This window comes from Diabrotica virgifera, chromosome 1, assembly GCF_917563875.1.
Source record: "Diabrotica virgifera virgifera chromosome 1, PGI_DIABVI_V3a".
Classification (NCBI taxonomy): Eukaryota; Metazoa; Arthropoda; class Insecta; order Coleoptera; family Chrysomelidae; genus Diabrotica; species Diabrotica virgifera.
Genome location: NC_065443.1, coordinates 264,739,242 through 264,759,738, shown reverse-complemented (window position 1 = coordinate 264,759,738; position 20,497 = coordinate 264,739,242). Strand labels below are relative to the sequence as shown.

Sequence of the window (20,497 nt, the reverse complement as noted above, 5' to 3'; positions counted from 1 at the left end):
ATTTATTGCATTCCTCCTAAAAAAATGATAATAACGAAAAATGACGTCTTATTTTTAGTCTTATTTTTTGATCACATAGAACGTAAACAAATTAAAAAAAATTAATTCTGTGAGTGAGGACATCTTGCCCATCTTAATGATGGTACCTTTACCCTGTAGAAAGGGAACAGGAAGAGAATTAATTAATAATTTTTTTTGCACAATATTTTTTTAAAGCGTTTATTGTTTTTATTTTCAGTTTAATAACATCAAACACCACGCCAACTGGATTATTCTACCTTCGCAGCGAGATCTTTCCATTTCATGGTCTACTCGATCACGAAATTGACAAAAACAACAACTTTGTCTTGTCAAAAAATAACAACAATAATAGTGCAATCAAAAACAATCCTATCGCCGTCGTCGCTTCGTCGCCCAATCGTGAAATCGCGCGACAGAACTGCCAAAACGTCGCGTCACCGCCGTCAGTGAAACAAAATAATAAAAAGTGCCGCGAAAGGACAAAAGTGCCGAAAAGGAGAAGCAGGACTATCGAGAGGGCGAGTTCTTCGAGCAGCGAGGAAGAGCGAGGCGTCAGAAAAGGTGAGTCGATAAGGCGGTTTTTATTGGTTATGGTTTTTTTAAAGGGTACTTTTAGGTAATTTAACGATAATTGGATCGGAAGTTTATCGGTTTTTAGCTAGTCGTAAAAATTTAGAGCCATTATAGAGATGAGGCACAGTTGAATGTCATTATTATTTGCTTCGTTTTACAGAGTGTTCATTGCCTCTAAAACAAGGAAAAAGCGAAACATAAAATGGAGATAAAAATAATATTTTACGTAATTTTATAACTATTAAAAAGTGAAGTGTTGAAAAATGACACGAATAATTTAAGAAAAGAGGCGTATGCGCAAAAAAGAAGCGTTTGCGCAAAAACAAATAGAAAGCAGTAGAAAAAAAAGTCTCTATAGGAATATATAAAAAATATAGAGCAAATAAATCAAGGACTGAAGAAAAGATACAGATTAATACAAGTAAATTTAATGAAAACTTTTCTTGGTAAAAGGTATATTTATTTAAAAAAAAACCCTTAAAAGCCACAAATATCACAACGGAAAGTTTTCGCTTTTTAAAAAGAGCATCATCAGTGTTACAAGATTAACATGCTGAGCCACCCAAAAATACAAAAGTTAGAACCTTTTAAAAGTTGACTAAATGTCTTACATAGTTAAATAAATTTTGGAATCCAAAGGATGGCTACAATCCCTATGGACAAGGCCCTGAGGCAATATAATATGACTCCCACGAGGTACGTGGGTTGCTAGGTTATAATTAAGTCATCACATTGAGAGAAGTAAAAGGCAATTCAAGCTGAAGAAGCTGAGAAGGTTTAGTTGCATTTCACCTCTCTCAACGTAATGACTTAATTATAATCTAGCATCTCACGTATCTCGTGGGAGTCATATGTTACCCCAGAGCTTTATCCATAGGGATTATATCCAACCTTTGGATTCCATAATTTATTTAACTACGATGACATTTACACAACTTTTAAAGGATTTTAACCTTTGTATTTTTGGGTGGATCAGCATGTTGTGCTTGAAACACTTATTATGCTCTTTTTAGAGAGCGAAAACATTCTGTTGTGGTATTTGTGGCCTGTTTAAGGGTCTTTTTTTTAAATAAATATACCTTTTACTAAGAAAAAATTGTTCATTAAATTTTCTTGTAATTAATGGTATACAACCAGCTAGAGGAAATTCTTTCTTGTGGAGATTAATACATTACAGAATGAAAAAGACTCACGTCTTTCTATTAGACTGCCGATTTACGATTAATTCTCGATAGGATAGAAGCGGCATCGGCGCGCTTCTATCGTCCATAAGAAATAGGTAGCCCTATCTACGCAACATTCCGTTCTTAACGTGAAATACTCTACAGAATGAACCAAAACATACATAGACGAACTCGTTGGGAATCGGATTTAGACCGGGCCGCTCTACTATTAATCAGATATTCACAATAAAACAAATATAATAAAATAAATATGTTCATAATAATAAAATAAATAATGGAAAAATGCTGGAAGGCATTTGATATTATAGTATGCATCGTTATATAACTATGTGGATAGGAACTTATTGCCAAAAACTAGTCAATTTCATACGGATGTGTATGGAACGGTTACGAGTAAGGTGAGAGAGAAAGGTAGAAGGAGAAGCAGGACTATCGAGAGGGCGAGTTCTTCGAGCAGCGAAGAAGATCGAGGCGTCAGAAAAGGTGAGTCGATAAGGCGGTTTTTATTGGTTATGGTTTTTTTAAAGGGTACTTTTAGGTAATTTAACGATAATTGGATCGGAAGTTTATCGGTTTTTAGCTAGTCGTAAAAATTTAGAGCCATTATAGAGATGAGGCACAGTTGAATGTCATTATTACTTGCTTGGTTTTGCAGAGTATTCATTGCCCCCAAAAAAGCAAAATGCTGAACATAAAATGGAGATAAAAATAATATTTTACATAATTTCATAACTATTAAAAATATTTGATGGATTCGACCGTTACTTGATGGAAGTTCATTTTATCTAACAATAAAAAACTGAAAACGTTTGTTTTCTATACTTCCACAAAATTTATTATATCTAAGTGACTACAGCTGTTTCGGCGGAGTGCCTTTCTCAAGTAATATAGTTTACAATGTGTTTGCCTTTTTAATCTTCAACTGAAGAGGTTGAGGAGTGGGGAGCTGTTTGTCTCGAGTTGGTCATTCAGAATTATATCTGTATTTTTCAGTTTATTAATTTCCATAGATTCTAAAAAAGATAGCTTAAGGCCTTTATTTTGAATATGTAGAATTTTAAACTCTTCATTGAAAGAATGATTATGATCTAGAAGGTGAAGTGCGTATGTAGAAGTGTCTGTTTTTCTATTGTTGAATGCCCTTTTGTGTTCTGCTATCCGTTTGTCAAAAGTTCTGCCAGTTTGACCGATGTACGTTTTCGGACAGTCACCACAAGTTAGTTTGTACACACCACTCTGTAGTTGCTTTCTCTTTCGGCTTTTATTGTTCTTAATATATTTGCTTAAGTTGTTGTTAGTTCTGAAAGCTGGTGTTATTCCTTTCTTTTTTATGTATCTGGCTATTGTTGTTGTTATCTTGCCAGTATATGTGAGAGAGCAGAAGGTACTGGGTTCTTTCTGTGGTGGTGGATACACTAATTTCAGGGCTTTCTTATGGAGTTTTTGGTTTAAAATTTTGTTAACTGTTTGTTCGTTATAGCCGTTGTTTACTGCTATTTGTTTAATGATGAATGAATCGAAATAGAACTAAACATCATTAAACAAATAGCAGTAAACAACGGCTATAACGAACAAACAGTTAACAAAATTTTAAACCAAAAACTCCATAAGAAAGCCCTGAAATTAGTGTATCCACCACCACAGAAAGAACCCAGTACCTTCTGCTCTCTCACATATACTGGCAAGATAACAACAACAATAGCCAGATACATAAAAAAGAAAGGAATAACACCAGCTTTCAGAACTAACAACAACTTAAGCAAATATATTAAGAACAATAAAAGCCGAAAGAGAAAGCAACTACAGAGTGGTGTGTACAAACTAACTTGTGGTGACTGTCCGAAAACGTACATCGGTCAAACTGGCAGAACTTTTGACAAACGGATAGCAGAACACAAAAGGGCATTCAACAATAGAAAAACAGACACTTCTACATACGCACTTCACCTTCTAGATCATAATCATTCTTTCAATGAAGAGTTTAAAATTCTACATATTCAAAATAAAGGCCTTAAGCTATCTTTTTTAGAATCTATGGAAATTAATAAACTGAAAAATACAGATATAATTCTGAATGACCAACTCGAGACAAACAGCTCCCCACTCCTCAACCTCTTCAGTTGAAGATTAAAAAGGCAAACACATTGTAAACTATATTACTTGAGAAAGGCACTCCGCCGAAACAGCTGTAGTCACTTAGATATAATAAATTTTGTGGAAGTATAGAAAACAAACGTTTTCAGTTTTTTATTGTTATATTAAAAATATACAAAACAAAAATTTTAAGAAACGCTTTTCTTTAGTTACGAGTGACTAAAATTAAAAATATTATAAAAAAATCAACTATAAAGCAAAAAAAAATTCAAACTCGAAGAATAGTTCGAAAAAAAAAACTATTAGACAGATTAAATATACAAAAATCTCACACATTCTTTAAAAAATTGAAAAAATCTAACACATTCGTTAAAGAAAAGCGTGGGGCGCGTGTTCATCGAATAAACGGTTTGAAGATAGACACTTTTTTACTTTTCGCGCCCCACGCTTTTCTTTAACCAATGTGTTAGATTTTTTCAATTTTTTAACTAATGTGTGAAATTTTTGTATATTTAATCTGTCTAACAGTTTTTTTCGAATAATCCTTCGAGTTTGATTTTTTTTTATTCTTTGCTTTTTAGTTGATTTTTTTATAATATTCGTAATTTTAGTCACTCGTAACTAAAGAAAAAATATTCTGAAAATTTTTTTTTCATACCTTTTTTATTTTTTACTTTTTAGTATTACACTTTTCAAACATTAAAATATATCGTCATGTTTAAAAAAAGTATGTATATGATAGACACATTTTTTGAATTTATTTCAACATTTATTTGATACATAGATCTCCTGTAATTTCTTCAGACATTTCTTAAATCAAAATCATTATTTACACCTATTACAGTTTTCGCAGTCTCTTCATCTCTTCTAATGCTTTACTATTGCACGGTGACGACCCTGTTAATTTCTCGCGAATTACGAATTCTAATGTTAATTGTAGCACGAAACGTCTCTACCGGTGGTTTTTCTAAGACTACGTTAAAAACACGAATTTTTGGAATTCGAGTTTTGGTTGACGTTTTGTTTCGTATCGGATTGAAATTTGACACGAATAAGCGCCGATGTTTATATAAACAAAGATATGAGCGTTCAAAATCGTCGCCGCTTAGGATGTTTATAAACATGATGTACAAACATGAAAAGTAGTCGGAATCGGCAAAAATTTTAAAACTTTATTGTTTATTTATTAAAAATTAACGTAAAAAGTGAAATTATGTATAGTTCATATAATTAGCTACAATCTGTTAAAGGGTATGAATTTTTTTTGCGAAAGCTGGATTGCAAAATTTAATTTGCAAAATCTATTAAACCGATCTTAACGAAATTTACAGTATTGTTTAACTGTATCATAAAGTTTTTCTGGGTGAAATATGAAGGTCCTAAGTTTAGCATAAATGGTTGAAAAACGTAAAATGCGAATACTTGTTTTTGTATGGTTTTTTTGCAATTATTGCTATTTTGCAACAAGGGTGACTATTTTTTAAATATTTAACCAATTCTATATCGTAGGAAATTTAATTACGCAACTTTTATGTCAGTTCAACTTTTCTCGGAAATGAATACTTTTAAAGTTATAATCAAAAAACGAAGAAAAAAATCGAATTTTTCCTTAATTTTTTGACATTTTGATTATTTAAACAATGTTCCGGACCTTTTTGAGAGAGAGGATAACTCAAATATTATTATTTGAGTCATTTTCAAGCAATTTCTGAAAAAAAATTTGAGTCACCTCTCAACGTCCAAATGTACTAATATTTTTACAGATGCGCCCTGGTCTAGTACGAAATTCACCATCAAGATCAGGGGTTCCCAACCTTATAGCCACTGTGTACCACCTGATATATTTTGATGATTTTGGCGTACCACCAAACACCGCACCGGTGGAGGGGGAGGGGCATGGAATGGAAAGAAACTATGTTTTTAGAAACATATTTGCTATCAGAAATATGTCCATTGGCTTGTTTCATTTTATCCAGAAGTCAATTAAGCATTTATCTTTAAAACTGTCTTCTGCTGCAACAGGATTTCTGATTCAGTCAAGTTTGGAATAATCTTCAGAGAAATATTTATTAAAACTTTCTTTAAGAGATTCCAAGTGAAGAATTATTATATCAGCAACCACATCTGGTATTGGAGATATTTGGTTTTCGTTAAAAAATGGTGACAGCAAAGGAACTAGGAGACATCCTTCCCCTGTATTTGAGAACATAAAAGAACCAACTTTTTCTTGAAGGAGTTTATTTTCTCATTGGCTCTGAAGGGTGTTGTGTTTGCTCCCCGAAAGACTCATGTTCAGCATGAGTTTTTTACATACATTCCAACAATGAGTCTTAAACGATAAATGAGAGTCAAAAATCACTCCCAAAAACTTCACATCACTACAACTTAAAATACTCTCACCATTGATGGCAACACTTAGATCAGGTTTAGTAGAGTTTGCACGGCATGTAAATGATACAAATTTAGTTTTTTGAACATCAAACAGAAGCGACTGATTACTAGACCAGTCAGAGAAGGTCTTCAGTGAATTTGCTATTTTATCTTAAAAAAAAATTATGTCCTTATTACGATATAGCATTGTAGAGTCATCCGTATAAAGTGATACAAATGCATCAGACATTACATATGGTGGTTCATTAATATACAAGATAAATAATATCGGGCCCAATATGGAGCCCTATGGTACTCCATTCTTATTGACTATCGGATCAGACATTGAAATCTTGGAGTCATGTCTTATTTTAACTATTTGGTGTCGGTCTTTCAGATAGTATTCAAGTTAGAGACTTTAAAGTGCGGACACATAATATAATAGTAAATACATCATTTAAGAAAGGCACTCTGCCGAAACGGCTGTAGTGAAAATAAATTGTAATAAATTTTGTGGAAGTATGTACTGAAAAAAAACAGTTTTCAGTGTTTTATTGTTAAATAAAATGAATTTCCATCAAGTAACGATCGAATCCATCAATTTCTTATTACTTGAAATTACTTCTACAGAGGAACACTCGAATAAGAAAAATATTTCGCTCATCCGGAAGAACAGTGTCCCAACTCAAAAAACACGTTTTTCAGGGGAGACAAAAATAGATTTTTTAGATCTTAATTTAACTCTAAATTTTAGACGGTAACTGCTAAAATTTATAAATTATAGACGAAGAATGTGAATAAGTAAATGTTTCTAATTGTGTAAGAGGTAAAACCATAAAAACTATGATATCTGATTTAACAAAGAAATAAAAAAATATGAAAAAACATTTTTAAGAAACGCTTTTCTTTAGTTACGAGTGACTAAAATTAAAAATATTATAAAAAAAATCAACTAAAAAGCAAAACGCTGGACGGAAGGGCCACCCGAGAACTTTATCGTACCGATCTATTATCGTTATGGTACTAGATACTGGCATTCTATAAAAATAACAAAGTTACTCGTTATTTTGATATTTTAGAAACACTTTCTGTACTTGAAAGTATTTTATGGTTCCACGCATCATTAATTCCTGCATTTGAGAAAATGTTCGATGCCATATTTCGGGGATACACTATAGATGTATAGATTATTACATCAATAGAATATTATAGTCATACTTTCATTTCAAATTAGTTCATTTTTCTGAGAAATTAATAGTTTACAATATTTGCATTTCATTCTATTTCGATTACGCTAGTCAATGCGCGATATTAAGAACAAGATATTATCTTCAAATTCTATCCTACTGCATGGATTTTAATGAAATTTTGGGAGTAGCCCAATCTCCTAATTCAAAGTCTATCCTATATACTATGGCGCTTTTATCATGGGGGCGGTTCCCACCACTTCTCAGGGGTGAAATATTTTTATTTTCGAATTACATGGAGAAAAAGGAAGATTTTTAAGAAAATTTAAAAATTCATTTTATAATTTGATCACATTTTTTACAAAAACCATTCATTTTAAATCCGTTCAACTTTTTGAAAGTAGAAATAACACTATATTAAAAGGTATTGCAAAAGAAAAACAATGCATTTAAATTATGGTGGATGGGGAGTTAAATGTATATACTTTTCATTTTTCCTTAAAGTACATTAGTCATATATTTTTTTTGCACCATATTTCGCTTAATTTGTATGTAACCGGCATTTAACGGTGCTCGTTTTAAAGGCCTTTTCAAACACTACAAAAGGTGTTGGTAGCATCATACACCTAAAACCTACCGTTCCTCTGTTATTTCAAGTTGAATACACCAATTTGAGCATGCACCAAAAAACAAACTATTTTCACCTACCATATCTCTTTTTGTATTATAAATAGAACATTTACGAAGGAACGAATCTCTTTATTATTTATAATCTAAAAAATGTTTTATATAGTGTTTTTAGTTCGATGCATAGTTTTTAAGGTATTCACAAAAAATCCGTCCGAAAAGGTGTCATTTTTCAATGAAAATGGCCAATTTTCAACTACGCATAACTCAAAAAGTATTGAGTTCTCAAAAAAAATATAGACCAGTTTTTGCTTAGAAATAGGTTCGTTAGCCACTTCCGTGCTTATTTTGACCAACAAATTTTCCACCCCCTTGAAGAAGTGGGAACCGCCCCAAGATAAAAGCGCCATAGTATATAGGGTAGATTTTGTTTCTTGAGCTATTCCCTACTTACTGTGAAAATATCAAGTACATCAATGTAGTAGGATGGAATTCGGAGCCAAATACCCTCATTGACTGCCCTACAATAATGCTCTCCTATGATCGGGTGAGAGAGGACACACATAAGATTATAGCAACATTTCTATTTAGCGTAACTTTTTGAGTTTTTGAGCTACAGCAATGAATTTTATGCCATTGGAAAGGTAATTTTGCATTCTTTCAAAATATTTAAAAATATACACTAAAAAATTAAGATTTATTATTTATTTCCGGTTCAACCGGAAGCCATATTTTTGGTAAAATTTATTGTGATAATAGATAATAAAGTACCATATATGTCTGCAAAATTTAAAATTTTAGTTTCTATTAAGAAGGAAGTTACGGGCACTCGAATATTTTTTTATAAAAAATTCATAACTCTTCTCCTATGGGGAGTTAAGAAATCTGACTAATGTCATTCAATTTAAAGATAGGATATCAAAAATATGTCAAAAAATAAAAAAATTCCTTGGAGCCATTTTTGAGAAAATCTAGTTCAAATTTATGTCAAATTTTGACCCCTTAAATATAGGCAACCCGTAACTTTTTCTGAAAAACGATAACATCCTTCTTATAGCCCCATCTTTAGGCTATATAACGACTTTTTCAAATTAAACTTATCTTAAACAAGTTTTTAGATAGGTAGGGAAATGTGTCGGGTGGGCGGTCGGCCATGTTGGCCGCCATTTTGAATTTGGAAATGTCAAATTCCGTATTTTTATTTACCTATCGATGATCTTACTTTGAGTTGAATTTCATTCATTTCGGTCAAAATTTGCAAAAATGGGCCCTAAATAACCCCCCTATTTCGGCCCCCCTTTGAGAGGTTTTTTTTAAAAGCTTAGTTTCTCGACAAAATTCTCTTAAACTTACTCATACCGAATTTCATCGAAATCGGTTCGGTAGTTTTTGCTGGGCGGTGGCGACATACGTACGTACGTACATAATTCCGACATGTTTTTTTTATTTGCTTTTTAGACTCAGGGGGACTCAAAACGTCGAAAAAAAGTGAAATCTGAAAAAATTTTTTTTGCACGATCCTATAACTTTATCTATTATACTATACTACGTATATAGTACGATAAAGTAAAAAATAAAAAAAATTGAAAAAATCTAAAACATTCGTCAAAGAAAAGCGTGGCGCGTCTTCATCGAATAAACGGTTTTCGCCCCACGCTTTTCTTTAACGAATGGGTTAGATTTTTTCAATTATTTTTTTTGCTTTTTAGTTGATTTTTTTTATAATATTTTTAATTTTAGTCACTCGTAACTAAAGAAAAGCGTTTCTTAAATTTTTTTTCATATTTTTTTATTTTTTACTTTTTAGTCTTACACTTTTCAAACATTAAAATATATCGTCATGTTTAGTAAAATATTTATAAAACATATGATGTACTAACATGAAAAGTAGTCGGAATCGGCAAAAAATTTGAAACTTTATTGTTTATTTATGAAGCATAGCGTAAACAATTAACGTAAAAATTGAAATTATGTATAGTTCATATCATTAGCTAAAACACGTAAAAGTTTCAAGTTTTTACATTGTAAAAAACAAGAGAATTTAAGCATTTTCCATTAAAATCGTTTTTTTTATTTAAACAATTAATAAACATAAAAAAATTATATTGATTTTTCGTGTATTGTTCCCGCGAATGCATACCTATGTCTGCAAATTTTCATTCATTTGCATTGGAGAAAAGGAGTCAAAATTAACGTCTAAAGATTTGACGCAAACTATTGAACTAAATAAAAGCGTGTAAAAAGATCAGAATTTTGAGTTATGTCACTTTTCTTTTAAAATATTGGCCACTTTTGTTAAAATTAACGAAAAATACCTAGGATACTTCTCGAAATACAACGGTTTTTGTGTTAAATAACGATAAGTTTACGTCAAATGTCACACCATAACTGAAAAGTGTCATTGTTCCGGAATAAAAGTATTCATTTTACCATCAAAAGAATAATGACACTACCGTCATCTTTCGAAGTTGGAAGTAAATATCTATGTGACATTTTTCCTGATAAAAGTATAGGATATTTGGAGTCAATTTAACAAGATAACTCGATTTATGCATTTTTTGAGTTATGTCACTTTTCTTCCGGATGAGCGATTTATAATAAAAGTTCTTATACGAATTCTTGCCACTTATTTTGAGATAAATAAACATGCTATTTACTAAAATAAGTATTGCTTTTTAAACATTAGTTTCAACAGCTCAACAACTCGGAACTTTTTTTGCGATGACTAAGTAATAGCATTTCTCCACAAAGATATTTTTAAACCGAAAAGTTAATACTTCGTCGTTTCCTGTCCGAAAATCAGTCAAGAGGGAACAGGGTGACGAAGTCACAAGGATTTCAACTCATAGTTTTGTGGTTTCCCTTTTCTTCCCTTTGCGTTTTTTTCGGGATGTTTGTTCCGTTGATTGACGTGAGGGTTTCGGCATCGGATTATGGGGCCACTGTTGTAGAAAGGAAATAAATTGAAAAGGGAATTTTATAGAGTTACGTTATATTGGAAAAGAAATGAAAAGGAATTGTAAAGTCACTTTATGAATTCGGAAAGACATGTCTATCCTGTCGGCACGGATTCCTTGTACGTCCTTTTCTGATGCCAATATCGGGAGTTCCTTGGAAGATGGATGTAGGGAAGGCATCTGTTGTTGAGCGGGACTTACATTTCAAGTAATATTTGATGTATTGTTGCGTCTGTTTCATTATTCATATAAGTATTTCATTGTTTTTAATAAACATTATTTTCTTTGATACATATTTTTTCTTTTTTATTTAGTAAAGCTTCAGCAGGGATTTTATGATTGTTGCTATCTGATCATTACTATGATCAAAAAGCAAGTAGTTCTATCTTAATTTTATACTACAGGAAAACTATCTAAGGTCATATTCACCAACAATCCTTAGGCTCTAATACTAATAACACTATGTACTAACATCTACACTTTAGCCGCACTTTTAGCTCTTACTTTTTCACTTATTGCACTTATTGAACTTATCGCAACTTGAACGGATTCGTTCTCTTAAGTTTTCTTATGTAATTAGCGTTGTCTAGGAGTTTTATAGCCTCGACATTCATATGGTTGGAGAGCCTTTGTTCAAGACTACTTACTTAATAACAAACTAACCGTATTCATCTGGAGGTCTCGATGGAGATTACAGTTTCTGAAGTAGGTACCAGGCGGACTGGGACGTTTCGCCGTCGCCGTTTCGCCGTTGCCATTTCGCCGTCGCCGTTTCGCCGTCGAGCCACTTCGCCGTCGGCCGTTTCGCCGTCGAGCCAGTTCGCCGTCGTCCGTTTCGCCGTCGCCATCCAGGCATTGGTTAAGTTTACAAGAACGTGATAACATACTAAATTTTTTTTTACTAAATGTCGCAAGAACCTGATAACATACTAACTTTTTTTAATACTACATGTCAGTGTAAATAAAATGCGATGTGATAAACAATATTGAGAAAAGGGATTTCAATTTCAATTGTTTTACTGTATCAAAAATAAAAAAATTCATTATGCAAAAGTAATAGTATATAATCGTTCGAAAACCATTCAAAACTTATATACAAGTAATAATCATCCCGAAATTATAAGTACGAATGCTAACAACGAAATGACGACGGCGAAATGGCTCGACGGCGAAATGGCGACGGCGAAATGGCTCGACGGCGACGGCGAAATGTCCTAGACCCGGTACCAGGTAAGAGAGTATATTGTGTCATTACACACAGTTATTGCTACTTTCTCGACGAGATAATAGGCATGATGGAGCAACAAATTATCTGTGAAATCAGAAAAAAGATAAGAGAGACAAAACAAACTTACTATGAGGAAAAATTAAAAGAGATAGAAGATCTTCAGAACAAATACGACCTATTCAACCTGCATAAAAAGGTTAAAGAAATGGCAGGGCTGTAAAAAGCAAACCACAACACAACTCTTTTAGATAAAAATGGAAATACTATTATAACGACTGACGAAAAGCTAAAACGATGAAAAGAATATATGGAAGAGCTCTTCGAAAGAGGAAACCTACAAGACATATCTTTCGAAAACAGAGAAACACGTGTAGAAATTACAAATGAAGAAATATTGTATGCACTAAAGAACACCAGCAACGGAAAAAGCCCTGGATCAGATCAACTACCTATTGATATCCTTAAAATAATAGACAATGAGTACATAGATGTCCTCTTAAAGCTCTTTAATGAAATTTATCAGTCAGGTGACATACCCAATTAATGGTTGATCTCAACATTTATTTGTCTCCCAAAAAAGAAAAATGCTAGAGAATTCACCGACCATCGCACCATAAGCCTGATGTCTCACACACTTAAAATGTTTTTAAAGATCATTATGGCATTTACCAAACACTTGATATGGATATCGAAGGAACCCAATTTGGATTCCGTAGAGGCGTAAGTACCCGTGAAGCTCTCTTTGCATTCAACGTACTAATCCAGAGGTGCTTGGATGTGAACCAGAATATGTACGTCTGTTTCATAGATTACAAGGCTTTCGATAAAGTCCGCCACAAACAGCTAATGGACGCCCTCAAAGCAAAACAATTACAATACAATGTCCTTCGAATTATAACAAATCTATATTATAAACAACAGGCACACATACGCATTAACGAACACACATCAGAAGAGTTCGAAAGAGGAGTGAGACAGGGGTGTGTATTGTCACCACTACTATTCAATGCGTACTCTGAAGAAATTATGAAAAGAGCTCTTGAGGGAGAAACAGCAGGAATAAAGGTAAATGGAACGCCAAATAACAACATTAGATATGCGGACGATACTGTCATAATAGCAGACAACCTTCAAGACCTCCAAAAGCTAATGAACAAGATAGTTGAGTATGGAGAAGAATATGGATTATCAATAAACATCAAGAAAAGTAAATTTATGAGGATATCAAAGACCCAAAATAATGATGAAAGCCTGACAATTAAAGGTAAAACTTTAGAGAAAGTTGAAAACTACAACTATCTTGGTACAATAATTAGTCACACAAACGATTACTTCAAAGAAATCAAAATTCGAATAGAGAAAGCAAGAACAAACTTCAATAAAATGAGAAAGGTACTTTGTGCAAGAGAACTGAAATTAGACTTGAGAGTTAGGCTGGCAAGGTGTTATATTTTCTCGACTCTGCTTTACGGAATAGAAGCATGGACACGGGATAGAAGCAAGATATCATGGACCGAGCATGTAACAAACAACGAAGTCATGAGAAGAGTCAACAAAAGACTGGAAATATTGGAAACCATCAAGACACGAAAGCTGCAGTACCTGGGGAGTGTTATGCGTAATGAGAGATACAACATACTTCAATTAATTGTACAGGGGAAAATCCAGGGCAAGAGAAGTGTAGGAAGAAGAGGAAACTCACGGTTGCGTAACTTGAGGGTATGATACGGATGCACATCAACCGAACTATTCAGAGCAGCAGCATCTAAGATCAGAATAGCCATGATGATTGCCAACCCCCGTCGTGGAGATGGCACGTAAAGAAGAAGATTGCTACTTTACCATATTTCCGTTACCATAGTTTAAATGCTTCTTCCAATTATATTTTAAACAATAGCGACGTTGTGGAACATCTTTGTCTTAAACCTTTACTAATGAGAAAACCTTCAGACGTCGTTTTGTCTACTTTCATTGCATTGATATCCTGAGTACAGGAAATATACAGCTCTAATGTAACCTTTACTAACACCATAGTCACTTGGACAACCACAGCTTTTTTAATGGTACAAAATTGTAAGCTTTCTCGAGGTTGACAAAGGGTAAGTGGATCTGCGAATAATTCTCAACTTATATTGGAATCAGAAAGCTAACATCAAAATAGAAAACGAGATATCAAAAGCAATAGAAATACGTAGAGGAGTAAGACAGGGATGCATTTTGTCACCACTGCTATTTAATGTATATAGTGAAAGCATCTGTCAGGAAGCCCTTTTGCAAGCAAATGAAGGAATCGTAATAAATGGAGAGGTTGTAAATAATATTCGATACGCAGACGACACTGTACTAGTTGCAAGAACAGTAGAAGAATTACAACGATTACTTACAAACATAAATATTGCTTGCAACAATTATGGCATAAACATTAATATCAAAAAAACCAAGTATATGGTCTTCAGTAAAATCATGACACAACCAGCACATATTAGTATAAACGGCATTCAAATTGAAAAAGTATCAAGTTATAAATACTTGGGAACTTTAATAAACGAAACTGGAGACCAAAACAATGAAATAAAAAGACGTATCGAAATTGCCAGGGCCACCTTCATAAAGATGAGAAAATTCTTCTGCAACAGAGATATAAGCATCCCTCTACGATTAAGAATGCTAAGTGGCTACGTATTTAACACGCTATTATACGGTGTAGAGGCCTGGACTCTCAAACAGAACAACATAAAAAATATTGAAAGTTTCGAGATGTGGTGCTACCGTCGAATGCTGAAGATAAGTTGGGTTGAAAGAATCACAAATCTTGAAGTAATACGAAGGATAGGAAGAGACCCAAAAATTTTATTAACGATAAAACGAAGAAAACTCGAGTATTTGGGTCACCTGATGAGAGGTCATAAATACGCATTACTTCAAAATATAATGCAAGGAAAAATAGAAGGAAAACGGAATCCAGGCCGTAGAAGAATGTCGTGGATGCGGAATTTGAGAGTGGACATTTGATACTCTTTATGTGCATTTCCCTATAAGCTGTTACTAGTGAGTTCTCCTTCCATACAAGAGCGACCAGCTTGGAACCAGTTTTGATCTTCTGGTTTTTAACTTGTTCTCCATTTCGAAGCTTTAGTACCCACCTATAAAGCCTGGATACAGAACATATTACACTAACTAGCCTGTAATTTTTGCAGTCTTTTCTGCTTTTCTTCTTATAAGTGGAATATACGATGGCTCTATTCTATACTTAAACTAATAAAACACACTTAAAAATAACTACAACAATCTCCATTAATTTATCCAGAGCTGCTTGGAGTGTTTCCTTATTTATACTTCCTGAACCAGAGGTTTCCCATTTTTTACATGGACGACACTTTCGTGTATTTCTTATGCAGTTATTATTGTTTTTTGTTGAACATTCCGTATATCACTTTGTACACATCCTTTCTTTTTTTTGTTTCTGTTGAAGTTATTACCTATGTCTATATCTGGTCATCTTTCAATTTCTCTAAACACTTCTTCAGGTAAAGAAAAGTGGAAAATATAGGCGAGTGGATACTAAACGGTAAGGGCGAATGGAACAATCATATAAGCAGAATGACAGACGGTAGAACAGTTAAGATATTAAGAGTCAAATCATTGCTGGGTAAAAGAAGTGTGGGCCTACCACGGAAAAGGTAGAGAGACGATATAACATGAAGCACTATTTAAGAAAACAGAAACAGTCGGAGTTGCCCAATACGAAGATATAAGAAGAAGAAGAAGAAGAAGAAAAAGAAAAAGAAAAAAAAAGAAGAAGAATGGTTGAATTTTAGCAATGCATCAACTCCCTCGTTAGTATGAAATTTTGTTTCAAAATGGTTTGCAAAAATATTTGGGTTTTACAGATTGTTACAATGTTGAAGTTGTATTTTGTTGTTTTTTGAATTCCCCCCTTACTGTCAAAGCCGAATGCTGATTTTAAGTGGATAAACAAAAAATAGTTCCTCTTTTATTTTTTTATGTCCTGGGTATTTCCTTGCATCTTGTATTCATTACCTTAAATTCTTAGTTATCGTTTCATTCTTTTGTTGAATTTTCTTACATAGCAATCAATTTGTTATCTCCTGTTTGTGTTTTTACATTTTTATCTGAATTTGATGATTATATTTCGCTTTTCTTTACTTCAATAGTTTGCATCAAATCTTTAGACGTTAATTTCACTGACTTTTCTTCATGTAAATGAATGAAAATTTTCAGACATATTATGCATTCGCGGTAATAATACACGAATAGTCAATAAGAAAAAAAAAATTATGTTTATTACTTGTTTAAATAAAAAATATTTTAATGGAAAATGCTTAAATTCTCTTGTTTTTTACAATGTAGAAACTTGAATCTTTTACGGATTGTAGCTAATGATATGAACTATACATAATTTCACTTTTTACGTTAATTGTTTACGTTATGCTTCTTAAATAACAATAAAGTTTCAAATTTTGAACGCTCATATATTTGTTTATATATAAATCGGCGTTTATTCGTGTCAAATTTCAATACGACATGAAACAAAATTTCAACCATAACTCGAATTCCAAAAATTCGTGTTTTTATCGTAGTCTGAGAAAAACCACCCGTAGAGACGTTTTGTGCTACAATTAACATTACAATTCGTTTTGTCGTATAAATTAATTAAACGCTGTTCTTTAGTTTAATCGTTTGGGTCGAATTTTTGGACGTTAATTTGACTGCCTTTTCTTCAATGCAAATGACTAAAAATTTGCAGCCATATATGCATTCGCGGAAACAATACACGAATAGTCAATAAAACATTTTTTTGTTTATTAATTGTTTAAATAAAAAAATATTTTAACGGAAATTGCTTAAATTCTCTTGTTTTTACAATGAAGAAACTTGAAACTTTTACAGATTGTAGCTAATTATATGAATTATACATAATTTCACTTTTTACGTTAATTGTTTACGTTATGCTTCATAAATAAACAATAAGGTTTCAAATTTTTTGCCGATTCAGACTACTTTTCATGTTTGTACATCATATGTTTTATACATACATATTTTAATAAACATGACGATATATTTTAATGTTTGAAAAGTGTAAGACTAAAAAGTAAAAAATAAAAAAAAATATGTAAAAATATTTTTAAGAAACGCTTTTCTTCAGTTAGGAGTGACTAAAATTAAACATATTATAAAAAAATCAACAAAAGAGCAAAAAATAAAAAAAACTGAAAATATCTAACACATTCGTTAAAGAAAAGCGTGGTGCGAAAACTGTTTATTCGATGAAGACGCGCCACGCTTTTCTTTGACGAATGTGTTAGATTCTTATTTTTTTTTATTTTTGCTTTCTAGTTGATTTTTTATATGTTTAATTTTAGCCACTCGTAACTAAAGAAAAGCGTTTCTTAAAAGTATTTTTTTCGTGTTTTTTTATTCATTGGAACACTGTATACTTTAACGATCTTGTGTAATTTAGATATATACCCCCTTAATTAAAAATATTGATTAAAAAATCGCCAAAGAAAATTAAAATTTGAATAAGAAACTTTCAATTCTCAAAAACTTTCGTTTCTTTAGGCCTCTAGCAACGACTTTTTAAGGAACACAATCCTACAGAGTACGTATCATCCCCCGAGGACTTGGTAATTTATAAAGTCCTAAAATTCTTCGTCGTCTATCTTCGTCCCTTTCGGGCATTTTAATAAATTAGCGATGTAATCCCTCTATTTATCTGGAAACATTTCTGGAAATCTGGGATGCCGTTGATTGGGTTGTATTGAAGCTTTCCCCCCATTAATTAGAATCAGGCGGGCCTGTTGCATAAAGCCTGCGAGAATGAAAACCTTTCGCGAAAGGGATCTGGTGTGTTTTATAGATCTCGAGATTAGTGTTTATATATTGCTACAGGGTGGCTCCCCCAAATCATTAACCTCATTGAAGTTGTATCAGTGCAATAACGGATCAACTTTTAAACAGTTGAATAAAAGAATAAATAAAAAACTTAAAGATACTGACGTAAATACATCCGGACTTATAAATAAAAAAACAATTGAATAATTTTAGACCCTCTACTTGATTTTTCCTGGGGAAAGACGTGAAAAGAATTAATCAAATTAATTAGGTAACGTCTGTTCTACAACATATCTATTACTTGGTTTTATTTCATTCTTTTTCCACTATTTCTTTTGCTCCCATCTGTATACAGGGTGATCGGACAAAATAGAAACGCAGACATTATCAGGAACTACGACAACACTTTTGAAAAAGCCAGCGATAGATTAATTTTTTATTAAAGGGGGACACATTTTCCGGTATTTTCGATAATTTTACTTTGACCCCTAAGTCATGGTAAGAATGCATCTTAATTGCAATGGGGTTCATATAAGATAATATTTGAAAGCCCCTATGCCCTCTTGCAATTCTCTATACATTAGTCTTTAAATTTTTAAATTCGGTTTAATATTTTATTAAATTAAAAAAAAATAAATTCCTCTTTGTAAAAGTATATTGAAAATCCCTAAAAAGGCCTACATCACAACAGAACGTTTTTGGAATTATGATTCCATCATCATTGTTATCACAGGTCACATTACATGTTTTTAACCACCAAGATATATGGGTAATAAACCCTTGTGGGTAAAAGTGGTTTTAAAGTTATTAATAGATTACATTATATTATGAAAATTGATGCGATGTTAGAAATATTCCTGGATTAACTTTCGGCATTACATGAATCTCCCCATGCTGGTTGTAATATCCAGAGGTTGAACCTAACATCGCATCAATTTTTATAATCCAGTGTAATCTATTTATAACTTTAAAAAACTTAAGGGTTTTTAACCCATATATCTTAATGGCTCAAAACATGTAATGTGACCTGTGATAACACTGATGATAGAATCTTAATTCCGAAAAGCTTCTGTTGTGATGTAGCCCTTTTTAGGGATTTTAAGCATACCTTTTTCAAAGAGATATTTTACTATTTTTTGTGATTTATGGTATACAGCCAGATACAATAATTTATTTTCCTTGTAGATTTTATTTAATTTATTTAAAACAATTCATTTTTAAATTAATATGTTAAGCATTTGATAACTTATGTCTAGTTGGCCAAATGGTGAAACTCACGACCTCCAGTGTCCATACAGTGATTGTTGTAATGTAACCAAAGATTGGTATGCAAAGATGGTAAGGATATGCAAAGTGATTCGTAGCTATTCGTTGACGTAAAAATCCAAAACATACGGTTGGTCTTCTATACAGGGTGTTTCATTAATAATTGTCCATATAGTAACTGGAGAAACCTTAGCACAAAATACGAAGATTTAACCCAAAACACTTAAATAAAATGTGGTTCCTTACTGAGTTTTGGATTTACCTAAAAATTTAAAAATCATTTTTGCTCAGCATTTTAAAACTATTCCACGTATCCTTTTCATACTTGGCAGGAAGTATGGGTACTGTACAAACTGATAAATTATGTTAAACAAACGTTTCTGGCTATTACCAGAGGCGTACGACGTTGAAAAGTTAATGGTTGACCCTTTCCAAATTCTACGCCACTAGCGGAATTGCTATTTTAGTTCAATTTTTGGATTCTTCAATACTTTCTATAAAAATAGTATACTCTTCATTCGTAACGATAAAGTCATTAGTTTTCGAGATTTTTGAAGTTAAAAATGAAACGACACGGTTATTTTGATTAATGTATTGTTTCGCTTCATTTTTACTACTAAAATAGCAATTTTGCCAGTGGTGTAGAATTTGGGAAGGGTCAACCAGCCACTATTCCCTTTCGTACGCCTCTGGGTAGTAGCTAGAAACGTTTATTTATCTTAATTTAGTAAGGTGTACAGTACTTACACTTTCTGCCAAGTATGATAAGGATACGCCAAATAGTTTTAAAGTACTGGGTACAAATAATTTTTAAATTTTAATGATATGAATCATATCTTAATGTAATCAAAATAACTGTGCCGTTTCATATTTAATTTCAAATATCTCGAAAACTCACGACTTTATCGTTACCAATTAAGAGTATATTATTTACGTAGAAAGTATTGGAGAATCTAAAAATGGCACTAAAATAGTAATTCCTCCAGTGGCGTAGAATTTGAGAAGGTTCAACTATTTACTATCCCCTGTTGTACGCCTCTGGTAGTAGCTAGAAACGTTTGTTTATTATAATTTAGTAAAGTGTATGGTAGTCGCACCTTCTGCCAAGTATGGAAAGGATACGTCAAATAGTTT

The 20,497-nt window shown here is 32.5% G+C and overlaps 1 protein-coding gene across 2 annotated transcripts in view; it reads left to right on the top strand.

Moving 5' to 3' along the window:
* The window catches only part of LOC114344785 (uncharacterized), an 834,291-nt gene that overhangs the window by 91,672 nt on the left and 722,122 nt on the right, over positions 1-20,497 (top strand). For both annotated transcript variants that reach the window (XM_028295620.2, XM_028295626.2), the window contains exon 8: positions 239-582. In XM_028295620.2, the coding sequence (XP_028151421.2) occupies positions 239-582 (344 nt within the window). The remainder of the gene's footprint in view (positions 1-238; positions 583-20,497) is intronic.